Source organism: Rhinolophus ferrumequinum, chromosome 10 (assembly GCF_004115265.2).
Source record: "Rhinolophus ferrumequinum isolate MPI-CBG mRhiFer1 chromosome 10, mRhiFer1_v1.p, whole genome shotgun sequence".
NCBI lineage: Eukaryota > Metazoa > Chordata > Mammalia > Chiroptera > Rhinolophidae > Rhinolophus > Rhinolophus ferrumequinum.
This window is the reverse complement of record NC_046293.1, coordinates 84,605,805-84,633,269: the sequence shown is the minus strand read 5'-3', so window position 1 is coordinate 84,633,269 and position 27,465 is coordinate 84,605,805. Positions and strand designations below refer to the sequence as shown.

Here is a 27,465-nt window from a genome sequence, read left to right as displayed (position 1 = left end):
TTATAGGCTAGACATAGATTTAAAGCCATGGGAATATTAAGTGTATGTAGGGGGAAAGTGCAGAAAGAAAGAAAAAAGACATAGAACCGGTCCCCGGCAATTCCCACATTTAGAGGTCAGGTGGAGAGAACAGCCAGCAAGGGCCTCTGAGAAGTGGCAGAAAGAGAGGCAGCAGGAAACCTGGGAGACCATGAAGAGTAGCTAAGAGAGGCAGGTCAGGAAGTGTTTTGTAACTTTAGAGTTCAGTGCCAGCAAGTTTAAAACTATAATTTCCAAAAATACAGACTTGAAGTACCAACAAATAACTTACATTGGCCTTTATGAAAGCCATTTAAATTCATGCTAGTAAAATGATAAACCAGACAAAATTGTAGAGGTTGGAGTTGGCTTCAAATGGCTTCAGTTGAAAAGGGGATTGTGTTTTTCTTTTCTAACTTCACAGAATAAAGTCACTGTACAAATCAGAGATCAAAGACTCCAGAGCAACCTAACTGCCAAACCATTCGGGATGATCTTTCTAAAAGCTTTTTAAATTTTTTTATTATGTAAAATTGGCTACTTTTGAGCACTTACCGTGTGCCAGACAATGTTCTTCAGATACTTTACATGTATTGTTTTTGTCTTTTTCTTCTGTTAGCCCTAGGAGCTAGGTATAATTATCGTGACTGTCATGACACAAATGAAGTAACAGAAGCAGACTTTGAGTGACTTTGAACTTGTTATGCGAACTTTGAACAGTTATGCAAAGTACAAGTGGTAGAACTGTGCTTCGTACCCAGAAACTACTGATGGTGACACACATGAGCTTAACCATTGTGGTAGACTGGGCCATGCTTATTTCCAAATAGAAAATGTAGATTAAAAAAAAAAAAAACTAATACAGATTTTAAAAACAAAACCCCAGAGATAATCACTGCTAACATTTGGTGTGTAACTTCTCAATTTTTATCTCTTCTTATATCTATATTATGATAATAACTAACACCTACTGGACACATTATGTGTACTATTTTAAAGACCTGTAGCCAGTAAGTGGTGGAGCTGAGATAGGTATGGGACTCCCTGGTTCTCCTTCAATCTCCCACTCTTTTACACAAACACACTATATTTAGGTTTTCTTTTATTCTTGTTAGCATACATACATACATAAATATATACATACACATATATATGCATATATATATAGATTTGTTAAAACTATATATATCTTTTCCCCACTTAACAATGTATCATGAACATTTTTTCTATGAATAGCCAAAATATTGTCAGTTTCAAACCGCCAGCCTCCTGGAGCTCATCAGGACTTATTTAGATTATTAAAGATCTTTACAATATAGTTTTCATTTTAAAGTTGTTTGATTATTAGGTGCTTTCCTGAAACTTTAAAATTTTAAATTTATTTATGGAGCACCTTTTAGATGTACCAGACACCAGAGCAATAGTTTCTGTTTTCATAGATAATACATCAAGAGGGAATGACAGATATTAAATAGATAATTATGTAATTATTTTATTATCATTGTGCTGAGTGTGTCAGAGGAAAAGAATGCCATGGGGCATATAACTAGTCTATTGGCATCTGACTAGTCTACTGGGGTTAGGAAAGGTTCCTCTGAGCATATGAATTTAAGCAGAAATCTGAAGCCAGGGTAGAAGTTAGGAAAATGAAGAAGGCAACAGGGAACAGACTGTGAGAGGGCTCTAAAATAGGAACTAGTATGATTCTTTCAAGAAACAAAAATGAGGTCGATGTGACTAGAATACAGAGTGGTAGCAAAAACAATGGGGTTGGTGATGAAGGCAGATCCTTTGTATGTTTCTAAGAAATATGTCACAAACCACAGGTAACAAGGGCTTTCTGCGTGTCCTCTTTGCAAAAATATCTATTCATATTCTCTGCACATTTTTAAATCAGGTTATTTGGTTTTTGTTGTTGAGACATGCAGATGGCCAACAGGCACATGAAAAGATGTTCAACATTGTAATTGAGGAAATGCAAATCAAAACCACAATGAGATATAACCTCACACCTGTTAGAATGGCTATTATCAAAAAGCCAAGAAATACCAACTGCTGGTGAGGATATGGAGAAAAGGGAACCCTTGGCACTGTTGGTGGGGTTGTAAATTGGTGCAGCCACTATGGAAAACAGCATGGAGATTCCTCAAAAATTAAAAATAGAACTACCTATGATCCAGCTATTCCACTGCTGAGTATTTATCCAAAAAACATGAAAACACTAATTCAAAGTGATATTTACACCCCTAAGTTCATTGCAGCATTATTTATAATAGCCGAAATATGGGGAAAACCTGTGTCCATCAATGGATGAATGGATAAAGAAGAACTACTCAACCATAAAAAGGAATGAAATCTTGCTATTTGTGACAATATGGATGGACTTTGAGGGTATTATGCTAAATGTAATAAGTTGGATGGGGAAAGACAAATACCATATGATTTCACTCATATGTGGAAGCCGTAAAAACAAGCGAACAAAGAAAACAAACAAACTGATAGATGCAGAGAACAGACTGGTGGTTACCAGAGAAAAAGGGGGTTGAGAGGTGGGCCAAATGGATTAAGGGGATCAATTGTATGGTAATGAATGGTAACTAGACTTTTGGTGGCGATCACTTTACAGTGTACACAAATGTCAAATTATAATGTTGTACGCCTGAACCTTATACAATGTTATATATCAATTTTACTTCAATTTAAATAAAAGCCTTTCTAGGAGACCACATCTATTTGAAACTTACTTAACCAAAACAAAAGACCCTGTTTTTCTTTTAAGCATTGAATATTCTCCTTGAAAAGTATTTGCTTTGCCTTCTTAAGATAAATCTTATGCCTTTAATCACATTGATGAATGATCCCAATGGAAACTGAGAAATTTATATTAGAAACTGCTAGTTATTACCCAATAGATATTTCTCCCTTTCCTCCATATCAATAAAATCCTTAATCTTTGACTGGGCATATGACTGCTCTGAATTTTTAAATCCACATTTCCCAGCTTCCTTTGCAATCACAGCTGTGGTCTTATGACTAAGTGCTGACCAATGAGGTATAAGCAAAAAAAAAAGGTGTCTTGCAGCAACTTTGGGTCTCTTCCTTAAATACAATTGCTGTGAACTCTTTGCCCCTTTTACTTTACCCCTTACTCCACCCTTTCTCCTGAAATGTGGGTGTTATGGTCACTATCTTGGAATACTAGGATGAGGGCCTTCACTTCGGAACGATGGAACAGTCAGTCAGCAGGAAGGAGTCCGGGTTTTGTGGACCAGAGCTCTCAGTTCCTGGACTTCCTGCTTTTGAATTTTTCACAAAAGAGAGAAGTAAACTTCTATCATATTTAAGTCATTGTTACGTTGAGCATCTTTTACTAATAGTGGAACCTAATCCTAACTGAAACGACAGAATGAAAATAATTCAAATCACAAATGATTCAAGAAAAATATACTAAAGGATTAGTACTAATTAAAATGTAAGTGCCTCAGTAATACTAAGTACAATACAGAGCACAAGTTATAAGCTACCTGTTCCTCAAAAGTTCTTTTATGAATGCTCCAGGTGATTTTTACATTCATGTCTTCTCTACGCATAAAATCTTAGGCTTCCTGCATGTAGGCCCATCCTACTTCTCATCTGTACATCTCTCAGAGGGCCAGCATGATGGGAGGGAGGGACTAGAGTACCGAGCTTAACAAGGAGATTCTGAGAATCTCTCTGCCTAAATTTGAATCTTGACTCCCTTACTTCCTAACTACGTTATTTGGGGCTATTTACTTACTTAATATTTTTGAGTTTCAGTTGATTTATTCTTTGTCAAAGAAAGAGGATATGATATTCCCTACTTTATAGAATTGCTGGGTGAATTAAATAACAGAAGGTAAGTAGAATGCTTAGTAAAGAACCTGACATGTAATAAGCACTGAATCAATGCTAGAATAGTTGTACCTTGTAAGATGTCTAATAAATACTTGTATGATAAATTTCTATGAATATCTTGCCCAAGAAGATTACTTATTTCTTAGGCATTAAAATATAATCCTTTCCTTTTGCCTGTCAGGAATAATTTGATAAATGTAATTAAAAATGAAAAAAAAAACGAATTTAGTCTAAAATGGAGAGCTTTAAACTAGTATGTCAGTTAGGGTCTCAGCAGAAAACAGATGACAGACTCAAATTGGTATAATTTCAGGAGGGTTTATTTACAGAGGGATTCTTTATAGAGGTGGGACTTGATCACAAGGTACCTAGTACAAAGTAGTTGTAGTATAACCTGGGCTTAGTAACACCGGCTGTTCCTTCCAAGCCCGAAGGGACAAAGAGGGGGAGCAGGTGCTGCACCCCAGAAAGAGAGAATCCTGTAATTGGCTACTTTGAGGGGAGCAGTAATCCTCCATTGAAGGACATAGCCAGCCTGAGGTGACCTTGCCAGGAGCAACCCAGGGTAATAATTATTTGAAATCCCCATCCTTCCCTTCCCCAGACCCTGCAGGGGCTCCTCAGGGCCCAAACCTAACAGAAAACAGAAGGCAAGGAGGCATCCCATGCAGTGTAGTTCATTCAGGTCAACTTCCTGGGCAGAAAGCAGGGTAGACAGGTAAAGAGTGGATCTGGAGCCGTGAAAGGGAGGTGTCATTAGCACACTGTTGGTGTTGTGACTGTAAAGCCAGATTGGTGCAGAATCCAACTGGACGTCATTTAAACATAAGCAGTGTGACCTTCCCATATTGAAAGAATGTGAAAAGAATTCCTAATAGCTTCAGGGAGTAAATAGCTTTATTGACTATGTTGGTAAATCACATAGTGAAACAACCTGGGTAGGAGGTTAGAGGCTCATATCACACTTAAGAATTAGTTAATATGTGCAGCCCGAATTCAGTGCCGGGGCACTGAGAGCATCCCATTTCGGGGTCCTGGGCTTGGAACTCCTATTGGCGCAGCAACCAAGAAAGAGGACTCTGCTTCTCCCTCAAGGTCATGCAGATGATGATCTTGGAAGTCTGCACTTCCAGACCTCACTCTCACAACCAACCTAGAAGACACCCCCAAATTGCTTGTATGGATAACCCCACATGACTTGGGTGTTAGTTCATTGTTTCCTTGGGTGTAAGTGACTTTTAGCTCCACAAAAATTTGGAATTAAATGTAGAAATGATGAAGTAAATCAAACCCACCTAATAGTATTATTTTCCAGTTGGGTTTGAGACTATAACACACTCATAAACATGTGTATTCTATGTTTATATTTAAGTAGGTAGGCTGTATTCGAGAATTTGTTCTATTAGATTTGCTTTGTGGCCTGTTAGATTAGCATTGTGATTCTAATTTTTAAAAACTTTTTATGACAGAAAATTTCAATCACGTACAAAATTAAAAAGAATATTATAATAAACCACCCATCACTCAGCTCCAACAATTATCAGCTCATGGCTAATTTTGTTTCGTCTATATTCCCACCATGTACCTTCTCATATATTGTTTTGAAGCAAATATCAAGTAACCTATAATTTCATCTAGAAATATCTCAGTAAGAAATGCTGAAAGATATAGTAGACTCCTTTTTTTCCTAACATAACCATGATATCATTACACAACTGAAAAAAATGTACAATGATTATTTAATATCATTAAATATCCAGTCAACACGCAACTTTCCAAATAGCTCATACATGTCATATTCTTTATTTAGTTGGCTTGTTTGAGTCAGGATCCAAATTAGATCCACATCTTTCAATTGCTTAATATCAATTGCTTTAAGTCTCTTTAATTTAGAAGGTGATCTTCTACTTGCCTCTCTCTCTCTTTTTTTCCCCTTGCATTTATTTGCTAAAGAAACCAGTTGTTTGTCCTGTAGAGAATCCCACAATCCGGACTTTGCTGAGTGCATCTTGAAGCAAAGTTTAATATGTTCCCCCATCCCTTGTGTTTTCTGTAAATAGTGATTCCAAGTTGAACTTGTCATTAGGTAACTGATTTAGGCTTGTGGTTCTATGTCAAGGGGTGTAAAAGAATTGTATTGAGTTTGGAATCAGGATTAAATATTTAATAGAAGGCTCACTATATTTCGATTTTTTTAATTTATAAGAATTATTAGGTACTTGAGAATATCTATCTGTCAGAAAATTGAAAGACTAGAAAAGACAGTTGAATATGTTACATTTATAAGTGTGACTTAAAATGCTTAAATGTGTTTAATGTACTTTTACGAAAGGCTTTCTTAAGAATTTTATTTTAGTTGCTAGTTTCATAAAAAGAATAATAAGAATTGTTAATTGACCTTGAAAGCGTCAGGAAGAAGACTTCACTGTTCATTAAATTGAAGGTAAACCAAAAACTAATCTGTGAATAATATCCTTGTTCTGGAAAGCTGCCTCAAAGACACCAAAATACTCATATCAGCATAAAGATGTTTTTGCCCTCTTCTCTCAAAAATGACCCCAGAACAACTATGAGAACAAGGGTGGAAGCCAGCAGATGCAGACACCTGACTTAGCAGAGCAGAGGAAAGTTATGCCTGCAGGTTGCACCAAGGCTCAAATAATTGGTGGCACCAAATATTTAGGAAAAGGGAGTAAGGAGGGGGCTGGAAACTGATGGAATGTTGGAAAATCAGTATAAGGTACAATTAAACCTCACCCATGAGCCCACCCTGGTCAGAAAAGGGAATCTGAATTCCGGAGGCTCTGAACTCAGGAACACATACCTGGAGGAGGGCAGGGGAGAAGTGTCCAACAGAAAATTGGTGAGGGGAGTCCCCTGGCTCCCTTCTTTGCCCAGTTCCATACATGCTAGCACCTTCTGTTTTCTACATCTGAACCACCCAGTGTCCTTCCAATGAGTTCCTTTTCTGTTTAAGTTGATCTGATTCAATTTCTATGCCTTAAACCAGGAATCCTGAATAAAATCTCACATTTATCTTGTAATAATTTAATTAATATATGTCTGCATCCACTCTCCATGAGAGTAATTCCATGTCTGATTTCCTCATCATTTTATCTGCAGAATCTAGTGCCGTGTCTGGCACTTAGTAGGCATCCACTCCATGTTTACTGAGTATCTGAGTAAATGAAGCCTTCCCTGTATCTTATATATACTCTTCACTGTATCTCAATGTTACAATTGCAGAACTTGCCACATCAAATATATTAATTTAAATGTCTGTTTCTCCTAGTAGAAAGTCAGTTCAAGACATCCTACCTTGCTCATTTTTAAAACCCAGTCATACTAGGTAGAGGATCAAGGAAGGTGGAAAGAGAGAATATGTGCCAGGTATTATGTTACTGCTGGACGCACAGCAAAAAGAATACGGTGCTCTCTACCTTAGACGGGTGTGCAGTGTGGTGGTGGAAATAGGTGAACAGATTATTACAGTGAACATTTGTTAGAACATAATGTGCAAGATGTTTTGTGGAGGATGGCAAAGACTTCTGGGAGGTGAGACCACCTGGCAGATGGAGCAGGAAATCACGCGTGAAAAGGCAACAAGATGTGAAAATTATGGCGTTAGAGTGTAGGTATGATTGATCACAGGATATTCAAAGGAAGGTTGAGATTGCCCAGACTGTTGGTCTAAGGTTGCCTTTGGGGGGTTGAGATGGAAAGTAAGAGTAGGTTAAGAAAATGTCAAGTGGTTTGATGATTAGAAGGTAAGAAGAGTAAGTTTTCTGACTGGTGAATTTAAAATACTGAACTGGATCTGCTCAGCCTTGTGTCTTTCTCTCCCTCCCCTTTCCTCCACGTGACTGGGTGATTGTGCCTACAATTGGAGAGCTGCTGGGGGGGAATATCAGGAAACCCAAATTACTGAAGACTTAGAGCTGTGTTCTCCAATCATCTTTATTGGTAATGAAGGCAGTGTTTTGATCTCTATTTCTTTCAATTGGTTATAATTTCAGGAGGGAGAGGGGGGCTATTTATTGGTGAGGAAAAAGTGAAGATGGAAAACATATGAAATGGATTTATTGTAACCAAGCTGTTAAAATCATTAACATTATGAAGGGTGATGTATGAGGAAAGACTATTGTTTTAACTAGCCTGGGAACTTAAACTTTTTGAACTTTCCAGTCCTATGTCAATACCTGTATATACATTTGGACATACGAGGTCAGACAGTGAAGTTCGCAAACTCATCCTAGAAAAAGTGCTACATACCTCATTGCTGAATATCACTACGGTCACCTTCGAAGTACTCCCCTTGGGAAGCTATGCACCGACGCCAGCACCTAGTCCACCCTTCAAAGCAATTTTGGAACTCTTTTTCCGGAATGACCAACAGAACTCTCGTCGTATTACCCTTAATGTCCTGAATGTCATCAAAATGTCTTCCTTTCAATATTTCCTTGATCTTTGGGTAAAGAAAGAAGTCATTGGGGGCCAGATCAGGTGAGTAGGGAGGGTGTTCCAATACAGTTATTTGTTTACTGGCTAAAAACTCCCTCACAGACAGTGCTGTGTTAGCTGGTGCATTGTCATGATGCAAGAGCCATGAATTGTTGGCGAAAAGTTCAGGTCATCTAACTTTTTCATGCCGCCTTTTCAGCACTTCCAAATAGTAAACTTGGTTAACTGCTTGTCCAGTTGATACAAATTCATAATGATATTCCCTCTGATATCAAAAAAGGTGAGCAACATTGTTGGGACAAGCTCGTGAACTTAATTGTCAGACCTCATATATCAAACCTCCAGATGACCTTCTGATTACCCCCCTCACATATCCAGACCATCTGACATTCATTATTCAGACCACTGGATGTGACCAGACCTCCTGGCATTCATTGTTTAGACCACCTGGCACCATTTTCCAGACTGCCTGACAACTGAATGGTAACCATCCTGGACCAATCCTAGGGCTAAGAATGCAGGACTGCTAATTGTCAAGAATGCACTTTTTACTGTAAGTACTTTTCACTTTTCTTTCTTCTTCAGAACACTTCTGGGCTTTTGTTTAGCAACTCTAAGACCCTTGAATAAATCTTTATCGTTTATTTGTAACCAAAACCCCCAGACATTTTTTTGAGTTCGTTCAATATTGGCCTCCTCAAAACCTGACAATCTGGAATAGTGAACACTTGGGCCAACTTAAACACCAACAATCTGGAATATCTAACACTTGGACCAAGAAGATTAGAACAGGCAGTAAGAACTATATGGGTATTGGGAAAGAAGGATCTAGAAAAACAGGAACAAGAAAGTATAAGTCAAGGTTGTTGTTGCAACTGTTTTTGTTTTCTTGAGCAGATCAGAAAATGTAGGACAGTGACTGTCAAGCTTTGGACGCTTCAGTGGTGCCTGGGAGCTTGTTAAAAACACACAAGCCTGGGGCCTGTGACTGGCCCTCAGAGGGTCCCCTCCACCTGTATGTTTAACGAGCCTCTGAGGTGATTAGCACTCCAAGGTGTGAAAACCTCTGCTCCAGAGTATACAGGATCCCAAATAATTGTAGTCAGAAGCAAAACAAAATTTTCAAAACATTTCCAATCGTACTGGAACCAGGTGGGCAATTTTCTGCAGAAAGCAAGTGACACGACTGAGAAGCATATGAGAAATCAATAGGACTTAAGAGAGGCAGGTGATGGGGGGCGGGGGGAAGAAGAAAGGTGATGGGATTGTCTGAAAAGAAACTTGGGTAGGACACACCAGGTGGGAAGAAATGGGGAACAGTTCAGGATGGATAGGTTGAGTATGCAGCCACAGGGGGAGTTATGCAGCTACTGCAGCCCAAGCATATGGAATGCCAACAGTTCTCTTGGGAACCTGAAAGGGTGGCCCACAGAGGCTGGGAAATGAGCCTTGCTTTCAGAGTTCCTGTTCCAGTCAGGCTTCTGGCCAAATGTCTTGAGTCCTACCCTCTGGAATCCTGTTACCACTGGGAACTGGCCCAGAGAAAGAAATACCCCTTCCATCTACTTTTGTAAAAACATTTTGGAATCAATGATGGCCTCTGCAGAATGCCTCCAGTGGCACTTATAGGCTCCGTGGGTAAGCTAAGATTCAAAAGTGCTTTGCAAAGCATAAAGCACTAAACCAAGGTAAGCCTGATTACTCTGACTCTTCCGGATCTCATCTTTCTCCAAGCCTTCCACCTCGAGACAGAGCTCCTACCGGTATGACCCTGGATGACCCAGCTCTGATCCTGTGTACAGGCTGGCGATCTGTAACAGACTGTAAGTACTCAGATGTTTACATTGAAGTCACAAATATGAGGCAGCAGGCGTTCCTTGCTTTTTTAAAAAATCAATGTGCAATGTTTTCTTCCTCCTCCACCTATTTCCTCCCTGAGTCAGTGTTCATGAACCCTTTTCTCACAGATACTTGTCTTGATCGCCCACGAAACAGTTTTCCTATGCTGCAAGAAACAAGAGTACTTGCAAACAAATACTTCTGCCTGATCGCTATTGCTCATGAATTGAACAGGGCTTCTATTAAAGGTGACTGATCTACCATTTTCCAAATTGATCAACTCTGTGTTGTCTCTGCCAAGCGTGAGACAGTCTGTGAAAAACAGCTCTGTTATCCTCCAGGAATTCAAGTTGAAAAGTTTAGGGATGAATATAAAGATCCTGTGCTTTCTGTAATCATTTACGTAAGGATCATGAGTCAATGTCAGCCATTCTCAAACAGGCGTTTATTTTCAGCCTGCAGTCGTTGATTCATTCCCTTGACAGCTATTTTTTGGGAGCAGGCCCTGCACTCAAGCTCCAGGGATACAGTGACAACTGAGATGGAAGAGATCCATGACTCTGAGGAGCTCAAGTATTAATGTCCTAAGATATTATCTGCAGGGTAAATAGCACTTTTGCATCTGTTATTATAGGGCCAAAGTAGCAAACCCGGAATATTAGGGGGTAAGAGGTGGAGAAGTAACAGGAGGCAGTAAAATAATGTTCTGAGCAATAAGAGAGTCGCATAGAACAGGACTCCTGTAATGCCTCCAATGCAGCTTTCTTGCTTTCTCTTTCCCTATATCATAATTAAAAGCCACCTTGTACTATGAGTCCAGGAGGAGAGACTGAAAGAAACATGGCTGAGAGCGAGGCCTGATGAAGAGCTGAAGAAGACTGATTAGCTGAGTTCTGCCTCACACTGTTCAGCTTAGTGAATCTATATGGTCACTATAATTTATTCAACACCATGAACCAGCATCTTTTGGCTGAGTTTTGAGTGTATAATATCATTCTTGATGTGTTGAAAGAACTCTGAATACCTCTTAGAATGTTGACATTAGTAAGTTGGATTCTTATTTTACATTTTGAATAGGTTCAAAATCCAGAAGGTACAAGACTATAGAGTGAAAAATCTTCCTTTTACCTGTTCTCCCGCCCAGCAACCCTCCCCTGAAGAAATCGATTCAATTAGTTTTGTGGATATCCTTATTTGGTCTGTATTTCATGGGTATCGTAATGAGGATTCTTAACCAGCTTTTCTAAATTGCGAATAAACGTCATCTCAGCCCTGTGGCAACTTGTCCTTCTAGAATATATCCTGTTCTACAAGACTTTCATGAATCAGAAGTTCAGATTTTGTTTTCCTGATGAGTATAGTGTGAGCTGCTCCTAAGGAGGAAAAATGAATGGGAATACTGTCAAGTTTTAAAAATCTGGTTTTCTAAGGAAAACTATATCTGGTTCTGTCAAGATTACAAAAATAATAGCCTTTGCTAAGTGCTACGTCATCTTCTAAGCTACATGTATAATTGAAACTTCACAACAATCACAATAAAGTAAGTATATTTTATAGGTGAAGAAAACAAAGGATGGGCAAATTTCAGATCTGGCCTGGGGCTCCAAACCCCACAGTCTTTTTTTTTTTTTTTTATTTTTTATTGGGGAATATTGGAGAACAGTGTGTTTTTCCAGGACCCATCAGCTCCAAGTCAAGTTGTTTTCAATCTAGTTGTGGAGGGTGCAGCTCACTGGCCCATGTGGGAATCGAACCAGCGACATTGGTGTTATGAGCACTGGGGCTCTAACCAACTGAGCCAACTGGCCACCCCACACTCTTAATCTGTATGATACTCACTATCCATTCTGATAGAGAATAGCAAGAAGAAGGCAGATGGCAACATTTTTTGTTTATACATTTTGTTCTTCTTTATTCAAAATCTTTTGTTCTCAAATTTTAGGACCCACCAAAATTACTCACAATGTTTAAATGCAGATACCCAAGCCTCAGCATTGACCTAGAGAATTAGAATTTCTGGAGGGAGGGAGCTGGCAATGCTTATTTCAACCAGCACTCAGAATCATAGGCAGGTGACTCTCAAGCAGGTGGTTTGTAAGCATACACTGACAAATGTCGTACCTGTAACAACAGTTTGTTTTCCAAAGTTGGCCACAACCATATCTCCCATCACACACGCACACACACTGACAGTTTCTAGACTCTTGCCACTCCCCAAGAGGTGGAGTCCATGTCCTGTACCTTTGAAACTGGGTGGACTTTTGTGACTTAGTTGACCAACAGATTATGGTGGGAGTGATGCTATGAGACTTCCAAGGCTAGGCCAAAAAAGATGATTTAGCTTCTGCTTCTGCTGTTGCTAGCTAGAACACTCACTCTCGGAACTCAGCCACCACGCAGTGAGGAAGCCCCATCTGCCCCAAGGAGAGACCCACTTGGAGAGGAACTAACAGCCAGCACCAACTTGGCAGCTATGAGCCTCCTTGGAAGTGGATCTGGCCGCAGTAAGACTGCCCACACTGATGTAGCATGGAGCAGAGATGAGCCTTCCCTGGCCAAATTGCATATTCAAGAGCTAAATAAATGATGGTTGTCATTTTTAGCACTAAGTTTGAGTTGGTTTGTTAGGCAAAAATAGATAACTGCAAGAGCACACTTCTAACCCAATATTCACTCTGCCAGTCTTCCTACCAGGGTGAATTCTCCTGGGCCCTCTCTAGAATATTCTGAAAGTTTCCTTGTCCAGCGTTATTTATTTTCTCAGATTCTTTTAATCACAGAACCGCTCGCTTCAGACTTCTGGTTATTTTAAGTTCTCATTATTCCCTCTGAAGCTTCATTTCTCATCTAAAGAGCGCTAGTAATAGGAAAGCCTACCTTACACGCTTTATGATTGAGATAATCCATGTCACCATTTAGCGTTGTGCCCCGCACATAATGTTTTCTCTTATTATTCTTACAAGTTTCTTGCATCCATGTTCTTTATTTAATGCACTGTTTTTTCCTTATAGCTCAATGCCATTTCACAAGCTATTTCCCATGCCTGGCATGCTCTACCCGACCACGTCAGTTAGATTCTGACCTCATTCTTTAGGATTCCCCTTCTCCTCTGTGAAGCCTTCTCTGATTTCTCAAACAATTAATGCCTCTCTGCGCTCAAACAGCACCTTGGAAGAATCTCTGGTATAGCCCTTAACACACTGGATTGTAATTAATTGTTTACATGTCTTTCTTCTCCACCGGACTCTTAAATTCCTGCAAGGCAGGGTCAGTTTCATTGTATTCTCATCCCCTAACATAGCACCTGGCACATCTTCATTCATTCACTATGTCTGTATTCGGGTGCTAAGGAAACACCGTAGTTAAGCAGTTAAGGGGTCCATGTTTTGGCAGGCCTGCCTGGGAGTTAACAGCTCCACTTTCTCCTGCATAACCTTGTAAAAAGTTAGTTAACGTCTCTGGGTCTCCCTCTCAAGATTGCCGTGAAGATGAAGTAAAATAGTATCTGCAAAAAACCATCGCATAGCAAAGCAGTCATCAGGCTGTCGCAAAACGCTTCCCCAACAATCTCATTTTCAGGCACCGCCACTCTAATCTTCATTTAGGATCCCTGCACTTTGTGGGTAATCCTTGTCAGGGATTACGCTGGGCTCTCTAATCCTCTCTTTGGACTTTCCTCGAGCTAGCTAGTTACTCTGCGTCACAACCACCAGGTCCAGGCGTTCAGAAACCATTCTTCCCTGGTTTCTCCCTCAGCTATCTGCAAACTCTTCTTTTAGCCTTCTCCGAGTGTAAGGAGTGTGTCAAATAGGCCCGATTTAGGCGACATTTAAACATCAAAACTCTCTGGCTAGAGTTTCCCTGGATAACTTGCGAGACCCAAGTTATCACAGTTGGGAGCTTTGCCACCGAGGTTTGGTCTTCCCCTCCCTTTGAGCAGGAGCAAGCGGATCAACTAGATCGCAGTCGTCCACCGCTGCGCCAGCGCACAAGGCAGGAACGTAGAATGAAGAAATGAACGAATGAATGAATGAGCTACATCGGCAGCCGGGCCTCTGTTACGTCTCCACCGGCGCGGGCGTGGCCGTGGACATCAGGCCCGCCGGGTGTGGGCAGCCCAGTCCCACCGTCGCGCGGCAGGATCACTCACCAGCGCCGGAGATCGGCGCCGCCCCACGCCACCTCCCCCAAGTCCCTGCCCCGCCGCTGCGCGTCACTTCCGCCACCTCCAGGCCGGGGCTGGGGCGGGGTGTGTGTGGGGGGGCCAGGTCCGAGGGAAGCCGGCCCGCGGCCGAGCAGGGACTACATTTCCCAAGGGGCCACGCTGGTGGCGGCGGCGGCGGCGGCGGGCGCGGCAACGTCCCCCGGAAGTGGAGCCCGGGACTTCCACTCGTGCGTGAGGCAAGCGGAGCCGGAGTCGAGACCAGAGGCCGAACTCGGGATCTGACAAGATGGCCGGGCTGCCCCGTAGGATCATCAAGGTAACCTCCCACGCCCGCCTCTGCTCCCTGCTCTGGTCTTTCCTTCTTGGCGGATCGGGCGGCGTGGCCGCTCGCTTCCTCCGGCCCGCGGCCCGCGTTGGGAGGCCCGAGGCTGCACGGAGAGGGTCTGACCGCGGCGGCGAGGGAAGTCGGGCGCTGGGGAGGGGGCGCCGGGGAGACTTCCGGCCGCGGTGAGACAGCCCTGCGGCGGGGACCCGGGGCTTCCAGGCGGCCCCCTACGAATGGGTTCAACCTGGCCTGCGCCCTGGTGGAGGGTGGGGTTGCGGGGTTCTGGTCTGGGGTGCGGGCCTCCGCGGTCTCTCGGACCACCCCCGAACAGAGGCCGCGGGCGCGCGGGAATCGCGGCGGGGCCCGGACTTTAGGCGGAGGTTGTGGCCAGACACGGCCTCTTGGTGTCGGATCCCCCACTCGGCCCGTGAGGAAGCGCAGGGGTGCGGCAGCCCCAGGTTCAGAATGAATGAACCGGGAGGGTGAGGCCGGGCCAGGCCCTGTGCCCCGGGAGGGCCGCGCGTGCTGCCGCCGGCGGCACATGCTCGCTCCTGGCAGTCGGGGTCCGGGGACCTGGGGGCTCCGCACCCGATTGTTCCAGCTTCGGCGATTTCCTCTCCTTTAAATATGTTTCCACTCGTTATCTCTGCGAAGTGATTTTACTCTGGTTTGCAAACTGAAGAGCTGTTTCTGTTCAGAGGAAATAGTTTAACACAAGACTTGGGGTGGGGGGCGCAAGTATAGGGGTCCTTGTGAAATCTTTTGCTTTTCGATTTTGTGCCCTTTAATTATTAGACCGTTCTTTGACTCTATTAATGCTATACTTTGACAAGCATGTATGGAATCATGAAAAATTTGGCATCTTTGTTTTGTAAAGTCTTTATATAATATCAAGTCCTCAGATGTGAAATGTGTCTTGCAATTTACAAAACAAAACCTTGACATTTTTGGTCAGTTTAAATGAAGGAAGTGAGATGCATCTCTGTTGCTCAATATGCGAGTTCAGGTGACTAACTTGCAGCATCATTTTGCTTGATATAACCTGGTGAACATGTATTTAATGTAGTTTGTTTTAAAAGTTTGGGCGAGATGCGTGCTAAGTGAAAGACCTGTTGAAAGATGATGAAATGTAGTGCTTTGTGCAATCGCAATTAAATATATGAGATGGGGGGTGTCTCTGATCTAAAGATGCTTGATTTAGAGAACAATAGGACGTTTTATAAGGTAGAAATTCTTAGAAGTCAGAGTAGGACGAATTGTCATTGTGTGCTGGAGTGTAATAATGTGAACCTTCATAGTGCAAAATTTGTTGTACTGTTTTATGGATTTGTCTCGGACTCTGTCCAAGGCAGTTTAATTGCTGTATGCATTGGAAGGTCCTTACAGTGTGGTTTTAGTTATAATGCAGTCACATGGCTCCAATGGTCAGGTTTATTGAGGCTCTCGTTGAAAATGAGGGGTGGAAGAGCTGTACAATAAATATCCTTGAATTATTATTTACTGTTATTTAGGTTATAGACTAAGTACATAATACAAATTGACATTCAAGATAATCTCCAAAATACATACTGAACTAAAGACTTAACAAATATTTTTCCATTTTTGCTTGATTCTGCAGATATTCTGCAGTAACATGAAAGCCTTGGATGAAAATTAGTTCCGTGGAACCTTGTTCATAAACTTACAAAAATGATTTAAGGCAGTTAGTTGAAGTCCTCATAATTCAGTTAATTCGCACACAGTAATTTACACTAGGTATTTACATTTTACTATTTAAACCAAGAAAGTGATAACTCAGTTTTAATTTTACAGTATCCTGTTGATAGCGTCTTTCTAATGAAAGTTGCTGTGATTTTGGATTTTACCTTGTAAACAGGTAGGTGGTTAATACTATTATAGCTTAAAAGAATTGTTTTCTCCAATTCCTAGGAAGAATTAAAAGATAAAAGTGTTTTTTCTAGTGCCCATGCTTGTATTATGTAGGTTTTTTCCATAATCAGTGAAAATATCTATTTTTTTAATATCATAATTGGAACTAAAAGTTTGCCTCTTCTCTGACAATCTCAGCACGAAGTTCTGTGTGGAATATCGTGGTGGTGGTTGCTCTACTGTCCTGAATGACAGGAATGTACTGTCTTTCACTGGATATTTATTAATAAGGTGCTATCTCAGAATAGTCATTATTCACATTTGCAAAATTCTTCAACCATTTGATACCTGCAGGAATCCTGAGAAGTAGACAATATGTTTTATAGTCTAGAAACCCATTGAAATGACTTTCCTAGGGTCTTAAAACTGGCAAGAGGAAGAACTTGGACCTTGGCTCACTGTGACATTCCCCAGCCTCTTGTTATTATGAAATGAAATAATCTATGTGTAAAAATACCTTGAGACCTGTAACAATTATACAAATAAAAGATGATTTTTTGAACTACTCTTCATCCAGTTGGATTCCCATTTCAATCCAGTAGCAAATTTTCTAGACTCTACTTTCAAAATGTATCCTAAAGCAGATACATTTCACCATCTCTCTTAAATCATTGTTTTGTTCCCTCCTTTGTTGCCTGAGCTACTGTATTAGTTTCCTTTTAAGCTGCAGCTGGTGTTACTTTTTTAAAAAATAGGGCATGTCTTTCCTTTGCTTAGAACTCTACAAAGGTTCTCCATCACACTTCGAATAAAATCTTGACTTTTTTCCCCTCCCTAGCTACAAGTCCTTCTTGCATCTGGGATCTCCCTACCTCAGGTTATCCCCTGCATTTCTCTCCTTGGGTTGCTCCGCTGCAGCAGCCACCCTATTGCTTTGCTGTACGCTAAACACTGGAACCTTGCTTGTTCCGGTCACCGAGCTTTCACCCTGTTTATTGCATTGCTTTGTGATATTACTCAGTTCTTGGCTCACATGTCATATCCCCTGAAAACTTTACCTTAAGGATCCTAAAACACAGTTTCCCTCTCATCTACCCCATGGTTTCTCTTTATCCCTATATTCCCCTTTATTCTGTCTACCACTTAACCACGACTACAAGTTGTGTTATTTACTTTTTGTCTCTGCTCCTACTAAAGCTCCATGAAGGCACGGACTCTTGGGTGACTTGGGCATTGCTGAAATGCCTAGAACACTTTGTAAGTAGACTCTGAAATGGTGAATGAATGAATGATTGCTCATCAATCTCTGGTGTGGAAAGTTTTAGAGAAGTTATTCTATATCATAATTTGACATTGTTACTGCTTAGTAGATTATATCTGAGCCGATGTCTAAGCTAAAAGTGAGTTTCTAATTCCACCGATTAATTAATTAAAAAACAAAACGAATCAATCTTTTATTTTGTTGACTAGGAAATACATAGAGCACAATATTTGAAATGTGCTCAAGGTACATAGCGGAAAATTAAGACTTTCTCACCTGCCCTTCAGCATTCCAGCCCCCCTTCCCAGATAACCATTATTTTTCTTGTGTATCTTTAAGAAAGACCATAGAGACTTAGTACATATATGTTAGGCCTATTTCCTTCCTCATGCAAATACTTTGATTTCCTCCCACCCCCAGTATACCTTGGAGGTGACTAATTTTTTTAAAGGGCAGCTTTGTGGAACCTTGTGGTTAAACCTTAATTTAGCTAATTGCTTATTGATAACTTTTTAGAGTGTTCCTAAGTGTTGCTCTACAAGGAATGATGTAATGAATAGTCTTATATGTAGTAGTATTTTGCACATATGTGAGTTTCACTGAAGCTTGGCAGTTCTGTGTTTAGCTAGAAGTTTTAGAATTTTCTGTTTTCTCTCTTGCCTCCTGGGCCAAAGCTCGTTTAATCTCTAAAAGTGACTAAAGTCACATAGGTTAAAAGGTACCTAAAATAAGAGCTCCTCCCTAATCCATCTGTCATAAAGAAGAACCAGAGTTATTTTGGGAACAAATAAATCAGATCTGTAATTGTGGCCTTGGTCAAAAACAAATTTATTTTAGCTGTACATGTTGCATTGAAAGAGTGACATTCCTTTGTCTTCTCAAATTTAATCATGAAAACAATAAAATACAGCCTTAGGAAGCCATAGTTAACTTACTCGAGGAGTTGGTTTATTTGATTAAAACCTACCAGACCAGCCTTCTGAGATTAGTATAGCACCAGTCTTGCCTAAAATTTACTTTTCTGTTTGGTGAAGTTTAGTTTCAGTTTCTTAAAAACCTGGTATGCTCTGACTTTGCATTGAGACTCGAATTCTGTTTATTTTTTGCTTTAATGATTTTGATTTTAAAAACTACATATAGCACTTTTACCTATCACTATTTAAAATTCACTCATTTAATATGTATTCTAGTTCATAAGGTAATTTTTAATAATAAAAGTGAATCAGAAAACTGGGCCTTTTTTTAAGCCATGAAAATGTTTGGCTGGTGATGTTTTTCCCCCTCTTGGTAGTCCCAATTTTAAAAATTTTCTGACATTCTTCCTAGGACAGTAAACCATATTTTTTGCATGTGACTTCTGAGGATTCAGGTTCTGGTGAAGCTTATTTGTGAGTTCCCCTTTGTCTCCATGGATTTCAGGTTAAGAAGCCCTAGGCAACTTTTGGTAATAATTAAACTTTCAGGCCATTAAGGATATTATTTAATATACTACTTGATGTTTTGATTATGAAATGTGGGCATAATTGAAAGTTAAAAATAGTCAGCTGAGTTCCTCTGTATCAAGCACTTTCTTCAGTCCAGATTGATCAACTTACACACAATAGAAATTGAGTTTTATCGAACACTTCCTGAGTATCCACCATGCTATACATTTGCTTTGCAGAAGTTCTGGGTTTTTCTGTACTTGTGACCATATACAGCTACAAGTTACACAATACAGAACACCATCCTTTTCCTTTTCTTGAGAGTCTGTAGGCCAAAGAATTTGGTTCACTAGGATTCCTGACTTGAAAGGCAGTAACACTTGCTTTCTTTCTTACACCTAGTAGTTTGTTTTACCTGTGTGTAAATGGATTTAAGAAGAAAATATCTTACACTACAAATTCAAATATTATGGATTCTGAGCACACATTTTAAATCTGTTCCCATGTGTTATGGATGCATATGCACTATAGAAATAAATGCGGGAAACAAGAAAATGAGGTGAGCGCCCACAGGCGCTTTGGACGGACTGTTGTGGTCCTCACGGTGGTATGGGTGCCTCATTGCTGTGACACATAATTTTACTTTCTAAAAACAAAACAGATCTGAAAGGCATGTGTATGTAACAGTGTGCATCAAGAAATATTTGTTTTGTATGAAAGATGAGTTGGACTGGGGTGTTGTATTCTATTATACAGTTGCGATTTTCTTTGCAAATGTAGTGTATGAAGGACATCAGAATGGATATACAAGTTAGGAGATGGAATAATAGGGAGTCAGTTAACGTTAGCTAAAATCTTAGCAACTTTTAAAAATGCTTCCCAAGGGAAGGTTTTTTTTTTTAATGTTAAATATAGTCATCTTTAATTTGTAGATTAGATAGGATGCAGGACCATCATCACCATCGTCTGCTAAGAGAGTGAGAACTGCGGCCCTGGCGTCTCTGGTGGCAGAAGCCATTATTAATGTGTGGTTGGAAGAACTGGAGAACTGGTTAAGAATGCTCAGAAAATCGGCAGGAAGAATTCTTTATTAACCATTCTTCAAGAGCTATAGTACATCATTCAGGGCATTGTATATTTGTTAACATCCTGGATGTAGCTATTCTAAAATCCCCTGAGGGTACTTAGGTGTAGAAAACCATAATTCTGAATCAGCCTGTAACTCAGCTGTTTCTATATAATTAGGATTCAACTATAATTTATAGTACTTTTAGATACTGGTTTCAGAATCTAATGTTGACATAATTTGCCTTTTTTAAAAATTGGCTAATTCTTCAGATTTTCAAACTCCTTTAGTTTTCAATACCATCACAGTATGCCAGTGTCAGAGATTTGGTCGTTTTGGGCAAATCAGTTTTTATTTTCAGTCTTTACAATCTAGTACTTGAAGGCATTGTCATCAAGAAAATACTAAAAAGAAATATAACTAATGTTATCTTTAAGTCTTGACACTATAGGTGCTTTTTATTTCTTTACAGCTTTCTAAGATTTCTTTATAGTTTATACTAAGGAAAATGTTCTCTGTAAAGTTGCTGTGTTTTTAGTTACTCTGAAGGACTATTTGGGATTACCATCTTCTCCACCCCCTTACTATGGGGCCAGGGCAAAAGTGGCTTTAGTAAGGTAATCAGAGCCCAACGCCAAACTTCAGTCTTTCGTAACATTGCAATTTGTCTGTCTTTTTGTTATCCATTCATAAGATGCGTTTCAGTTCAATTAAATGGACATTTATTGAATGCGTAATATGTATTCAGCACTAAGCCAGGTGAACAAGACAGGCATCCCTGTCTAGTGGAAAACAGTTGTGAAATGAGAAGTTACAATGAGGTGTGTTAACAAATGCGTGGGATTTAAGGATGTCTGAGGATGAAGGAAAAGCATCTGTTGAGGAAGTATTTTAAAATTTGAAGAGAAAGGGAGAATGAATTTTGGGCAAATGGAATAACAGATATGAAAGCTGGAAGGAGAATGAATGAATATGAATGAGAATATAGCGTGTTCTAGAAATCCAGTGTATGCAGTACATAATATCTTAAAGAATTATTAGGGTTCCATTATTAGGGTTCCTGTTTAATTATTAGGTTGGTGCAAAAGTAATTGTGGCTTTAAAAGGTTAAAAATTGCAAAAACTGCAATTACTTTTGCCCCAACCTAATAGTTCAGAGAGTTTGCATCAAGCACTGTTGGGCAAACCAAAGCATTATTGTATTTTGAATTGTTAAATTCATACTTAGTCTATGAATCATATTTACCAGAGTGTGATGTGGCAACTATTCTTGATGTGAGAATGGTCATACAGTGTTTATTATGTAAATAATAGACAACTTTTATTGAGCACTTACTGTGTACTGGACACTGTTCTAAGCATGTTACGTGCATTAATGTATTTAATTCTAACAGCAATCCTGTGATGTGGATATTAGTATTATCCCTATATTACAGATGTGGAAACCTGCACAGAGGGGTTAAGTAGTTGGTGGAGCTATGATATGAACCCAGGCAATCTGATTCTGTAGACTCCAGGTACTGTGGATGGAATGAGCCAGAACATATCTGCCCCTACGTAATAACTGGCAATGCCTGTATTTTTATATTTTATCATTTGGACAAATGAAGTGCAAACATGTTCATGTGGAGAGTCTAAGTGCTTATTTAGCTTTTTTAAATCAAAAGTCTCCTTATTGTAGTTTAATTGGAGGTTTTTGCACAGGTGAGTCCCTGTTTAGCAATGCAGTTTGCCTTAAGAGGGAATGCCTGTGGCCTGCAGCGGCATATTCCTCTCCTGCTCCCTGGATCCCTGGATTTGGGGAAGTTTGGAGTTCCCCAAAAGGAACAAAAGAGCAGCAATTCCTTTCTTTCCTGCTATTTTTTTTCCCAGTAAAACACATTGGAGGTATTGCTGCATCAGACCATAACGACTTAATGTTAGTTTTAAACAAGATTCTTTTTTTCATTCAGTAAGCCTAAAAATAGATTAGAATTGTCATACACTAGTTTATATGTTAAATTGAATTTTGTGTTTACTACTCAGGGAGAGTATGTGTACCTACTTAATTTCCTCATTCCTATTTGGAGAGAATAAGGAAAATTGCTTTTCCAGTATAACTTCCCCTACACCTGCACATATGATAGTCCTTGCTTTGGCTTTTTAAAATAAAAAGTCATTTCACAGTTGTAAGCACAATGATTTACAGCTGTAAAACTTGAAGTTTCTTACCTTTGGCTATCAAAGATCTATATAATATATATAATATATATGTATATGTGTGTATATATACACAGACATACATACATAGACACACGTATATACTGTTGTGGTTCAGATAAGGGTTAAACTAAAAGTGCTGCAAGTTCCATTCAGCTTCCTGCCACTGGTTGTGATTAGAAAGCAGTGAATACTTGGCCAAACCTTGCCTTTTTCTTATCAGAATCTTCTCCACTTTGATTGTATGGGCTGCTAATGTATTGAGTGGTAGGAGCCAGAAGATATTTTCTATGAAAACTTGTTTTTAATCTGAGTATTTAGTTCATGGTTGTGTATCAGAATTATGTGGGGCATTTATGAATTTAACAGTTGCCAGCCCCAACATAATTTTTTGTTTTAAGATCTCCAGATGATTTTAGTGTGCGCCCTTGCGGAAGCAGTGGCCTTGTGCGTACTTGGTTTCAGTGCAAAGATGGGTAGGATGTGGGGGAAACCAGTCAAATCATACAGCTAGTACCTTCTCATGTACAGAAAACAAAGGCATCAGTGAGAACACCAAACATGTGACAGTCTGGGTGGGGAAATCCCTCACGATTGGTTTAGGAAAAGAGATTTTTAGAAGGGTGAGATCTGAGCTAAATTTTGAAAGTTAAGTAGAAAAGTGGGGTGAGAAAGTAGAATGTCATTCCAGGTTAGATCTGTCAAACTTTAGGAAGATATTTGAGCAGTGCTGAAACTGTAACGTGAGTCAGCGCGTTTTTGCCTGGACCGCAGACACTTCAAAGGCAGTCTTTTAATTTGAAAAAGTTTTTCTTCAGAAGTAGTTTATGAATTCATTCAGTTTATGAACATTCAGTTAACATAATAAACATGTTATATGCCGAAAATAATCAAGTAGTACAGATAATTATTTCCCTTTCACTTTCTGTTCCTAATCTCCTAAACCTTCCTTAATCTTGATTTTTGCAACTTATCTTTTCCTTTAGATTCATTTGACTCCCTAATATGTAAAGGTGTTCCCTCACATATTCATACCAGTAAACCACCTTTTGAATCCCGAATTTGATTATTTTCTAGTTGTTGCATGTGGGTATTGTGGTTTCTGCCCACTGTCAAGTGGAAGGGCTCCCAGACATTTGGGGACCTGAGGTGCTTGCATGGGCACCCTCTAGGGTTGGCATTTCCATAACTGGCATAACTGCCCTTCTGCTTCCCAGCTGTCCTTTGTGTCCTTTGCTAAGTCGAGGACAAGCGGGGTGGGGTAGTACTAGGTTGGTGTGCAGGTAGTTGGGCTAATCCTTACTCTGGCAATTCTGTGAACATGTGGCAACTGTCACATATATAAAGTTGTTACTTAGGTGACAGAAAGGGAGAGGAGAGAACTTGAAGGTATTTTGGCAACTATAGAAAGCAGCTACGACTCCTGTGTCTGTTGAAATTGTTAAAATTTAGAAAATTGAGAGGAGGAACCCCAGCTGGAATCCAGACCTCTGAAGAGAGTCTGGCGCTGTGGGGGGTGGGGCGATGATTAAGTTGGTGCTCACAGTGTGGTATAAACTGGCAGCTGGATTAATGTGCTACAGGAATGGGTGTTGGGTGATGCTCACAGGTGCCTCGGGGGCCCTCCCAAGAAGCCTGGAAGAGGCAAGTCCCCCCTGCAGTATCTTCTAGGTATCCCCCACCCCAACATCTGCAGAGCTTAAAAGGGAGTCCCTGGCAAAGCAGAAATGTGGTTTTCAGAGTCCTACCTCAGAATCACAAAGTGTAGAAGGATAAGTGAGAGAAAATTACCTTACATCTGGCACAGATATATATTTCCCAATGTTGAGGTTTTAAAGATAGAAGCTGCCTGACACCTGGCCCAGCCCGTGAGAGGTGGTAGTACTTGGCTTGACTTGAGTCCTGCAGAATTAAGGATTTTATAAGGTTTTTGTAAATGTTTGTTTTTGTTTTAAGTTTAGGGGAAGGACTCCCCTCCCCCCACATCTGTCCCTTGTTTTGACTGCTGGGGTGTGTGTGTGTGTGTGTGTGTGTGTGTATGTGTGTGTTAGTCTTAGTATATACTATAAAGAAATTACTTTGTTCGAAATCAGTTGAATCTTTCCCCCTACTTTATATTGGGCCAACCCTTAAATTTCAACAGAACTGCATGCGTTCAAGCTAGGATGTTAGAGAACAAAGTAGACTTAGAGAGAAAATGCCAAGAGATTCAGGCAAATGGTGCCTCAAGACTTTACCTTTATACTACCAAAACAAATTAAGAGTCACTTTCCATTTTTAGCTCTCATACACCTTTTAGTTGTAACTGTCATTCACCTAACATTGAATGCACAGGTGGGAAGCACTGCTGGATGCTGGGGATCCCAAGTTCTAGCTATGAGGTGTGAAAAGAACCCTTGACTGTGGGGTGGGCTTCTAGACCATGTTCTACCACTGGAGATGGGCACATTTCCATAAAGTGTTTTCAGAGGTGGTTCTGAGGATTCAGTGAAACAACGTATGTGAACATCCACCTCAGTTTTAAGGATTAATCCACATGTCAGTCTTTATACTTTGGAGTTCTAACTAAATTTATTTAGCTTTCCAGTGCATTAGCCTCCGAAAGTCCAATGTCCTACCCAAGGTTTGGCCATCTATCAAGTAGTTTAGTTTTGAGGTTTCTTTTTGTCTGTGGTTTGGGGACCGTACATGCTGCTAACCTGACACACAGCTCAACCCTTTCAACAGTTTCCACAAAGGAATCCACTAATTGTAAGCATTTTGCAAGTTTTAATGATTTTTATTGAAGAGTTAGGAGTTTAATAGCAAATGGCCATGAGCCACTGCCTTGACTGTTGCTATTTTTTCCTCTTTCTACCCATTTCTTTCCTTCTGCATTGCTCCACTGCTCACATTTTCAAATGCCTGGTCAAACTGTTGCTCTGCCTCCAAATCCCAACAAGAAATGCACATGAATAAAGAGCGCTGTCCCTCCAAAGTCGGTAAGACCCAGTGCCTGCCCTCAGTAAACTCAGGCGCACTTTACCCGTTTTCCTTTTAAATCAACTTTATGAAAGTAAATTTACATACAATTAAATGTACTCATTTTAAATGTACAATTAGAGTTTCAACAAATGTGTACAGCTATGAAATGATCATCTCAATTAAGATTTAGAACATTCCATCATCAGCGCAACACTAATTAAAATATAGTTTGAAGTGTGTTTTCACTTCTATAGAAGGGATAGTTTTCTGTGGTGTTACACATTACATTTGCAGCATCCTTTGCCCATAGGCTTTGATGTGATCTTTCTTCTGGAGGTGTACTGTTGAGCACATACCCAGTTTTTCCTAAGGATAAATTCCAAGAAGTGGAATTGTTAAAAGATGGGGCCAGTTTGTTGTCCCAACCAGCCTTGTATATGGGAGTCAGTATTCTCCATAACACTAAATAACATTGTTTTTTATCTTTGTCTATTCTGAGTTTTAAGGACTGTCTTGATGATAATGAGACATTGTCAGTTTCAAAATAGGGTTACTCAAAATGCTTATTTCCTTAGGTGATTTAAAAACATTTTTTCTTGCATTTTTGGGTAAATAATATTTGCACGTTATAAATTCAACAAAAAGATACTAAGGGTACTCAAAAGGGTACTCATTAAGGGTACTCAAAAGGGTACTCAACAAAAGGGTACTCATTAAAAACTGGCTCCTACCTCTGTGTCCTAGTCACCTGATTCCTTTCCTCAAGGAAACAACTGTTTACTTGGACCATTTAAATCAGTTATTTTATTATTTTTGTAGCCTATTTTTTTTCAAGGTGCAGCTTTACATAATATCTTATTAGCTCACATAGCAAACCCTAAGTCTAGCATTCATATTCTTTAAATATATTGTTGCGTTGTTTCAGGGACTCTGGCTGTCTACATGAAGTGGGTGAGTTTGACCTAGTGTTATTTCAGTTATACAGGCATATGTACCTTGTTTTATTGCACTTTGCTTTATTGCACTTCACAAGTGTTGTGTTTTTACAAAATGAGGCAAGACCCTCCCAGCAAAGATTACAACTTGCTTTATTGTGAAACTCACTTTATCGCAGTGGTCTGGAAATGAACCCGCAATACCCCGAGGTATGCCTCTACTGAAATCTGAGTTGTCTGGGTCATTTTCTTCTGTAGCACAGGACAAAATAATTGTATGAAATTACGGAAGAATAAAAAATTTAGTTATATACTCCAGCTGGATCTCTTAAAATTATTAAAATTTCAGACCAAATTCATACTCTGTGAAATATGAAAATTTCTAACCTCATGTTAATGTGGTTTCTTGAGCAATTTCATATCAAATTCTTCCCAAAACCTTGAGGTGTAAAGGACTGAATTTTTAACACGCTAACCAGTCAATATTGAGCAAAGGATCGTTATTAAAATTGAGGCAATGCCTATTAGATCATCAGAACTGCTAATGGGGCAAAAGAAACTTAAATCTGCTATCTCTGGAGCTTAGTTTTTGGTCATTTAAGTACACAACCTGTAGGGAAGGTGTCAAGGCCAAAGCTTTTGAGCCAAAGTAGGAAATAGTTCGTGAAAATAGGGTTTGGAATTTTAAAATGTCCTTTTTTCTGCATACTGTTGCCAACATTTACAGCTACCATCTGGCTCCTTAAAGCCCCGGGCCTGAGGGTTTTGGAAGTTCTTGAATCCCCCTTTACTCAGTCAGTAGGATTTTTCTTTCCTTGTAGGGTTGATCTCAGTAGTAGTTACATCTGTTCATTCAACTGATGTGGAGCGTGAGACAATCTGTGGTACTCAGCATTGGGGCTGCAAACATTGACTTGGGCCTTCATTAGTATCGTTGGGGAGACAGTAGGGTGGCAAAGGATGTGCACCCCCACTTTCCAGTAGTGTTCAGTAGCGTTTATTTGCTTACCTCTTAACTGACAATTGACTTTCAGAATGGTAGAAGTGCTGCTTTGTGAGCAAG

The 27,465-nt window shown here is 40.0% G+C and overlaps 2 protein-coding genes across 2 annotated transcripts in view; both read left to right on the top strand.

The window, feature by feature from the left end:
- Nucleotides 1–10,100: 10,100 nt before the first annotated feature.
- Nucleotides 10,101–14,642, top strand: LOC117029156 (COPII coat assembly protein SEC16-like). Its single transcript, XM_033118204.1, has 2 exons — nt 10,101–10,178; nt 14,135–14,642. The coding sequence occupies exon 2, from the start codon at nt 14,225–14,227 to the stop codon at nt 14,639–14,641; it is 417 nt and encodes a 138-aa protein (XP_032974095.1). The 5' UTR covers nt 10,101–10,178; nt 14,135–14,224; the 3' UTR covers nt 14,642.
- The window catches only part of UBE2N (ubiquitin conjugating enzyme E2 N), a 28,676-nt gene continuing 15,723 nt past the window's right edge, over nt 14,513–27,465 (top strand). The window contains exon 1 of the mRNA XM_033118203.1: nt 14,513–14,675. Within this exon, the coding sequence (XP_032974094.1) occupies nt 14,646–14,675 (30 nt within the window). The 5' untranslated portion in view covers nt 14,513–14,645. The remainder of the gene's footprint in view (nt 14,676–27,465) is intronic.

Coding starts and splice junctions, on each gene's coding strand:
- LOC117029156 (XM_033118204.1), top strand. CDS start 14,225: ATGAGCTACATCGGCAGCCGGGCCTCTGTTACGTCTCCACCGGCGCGG.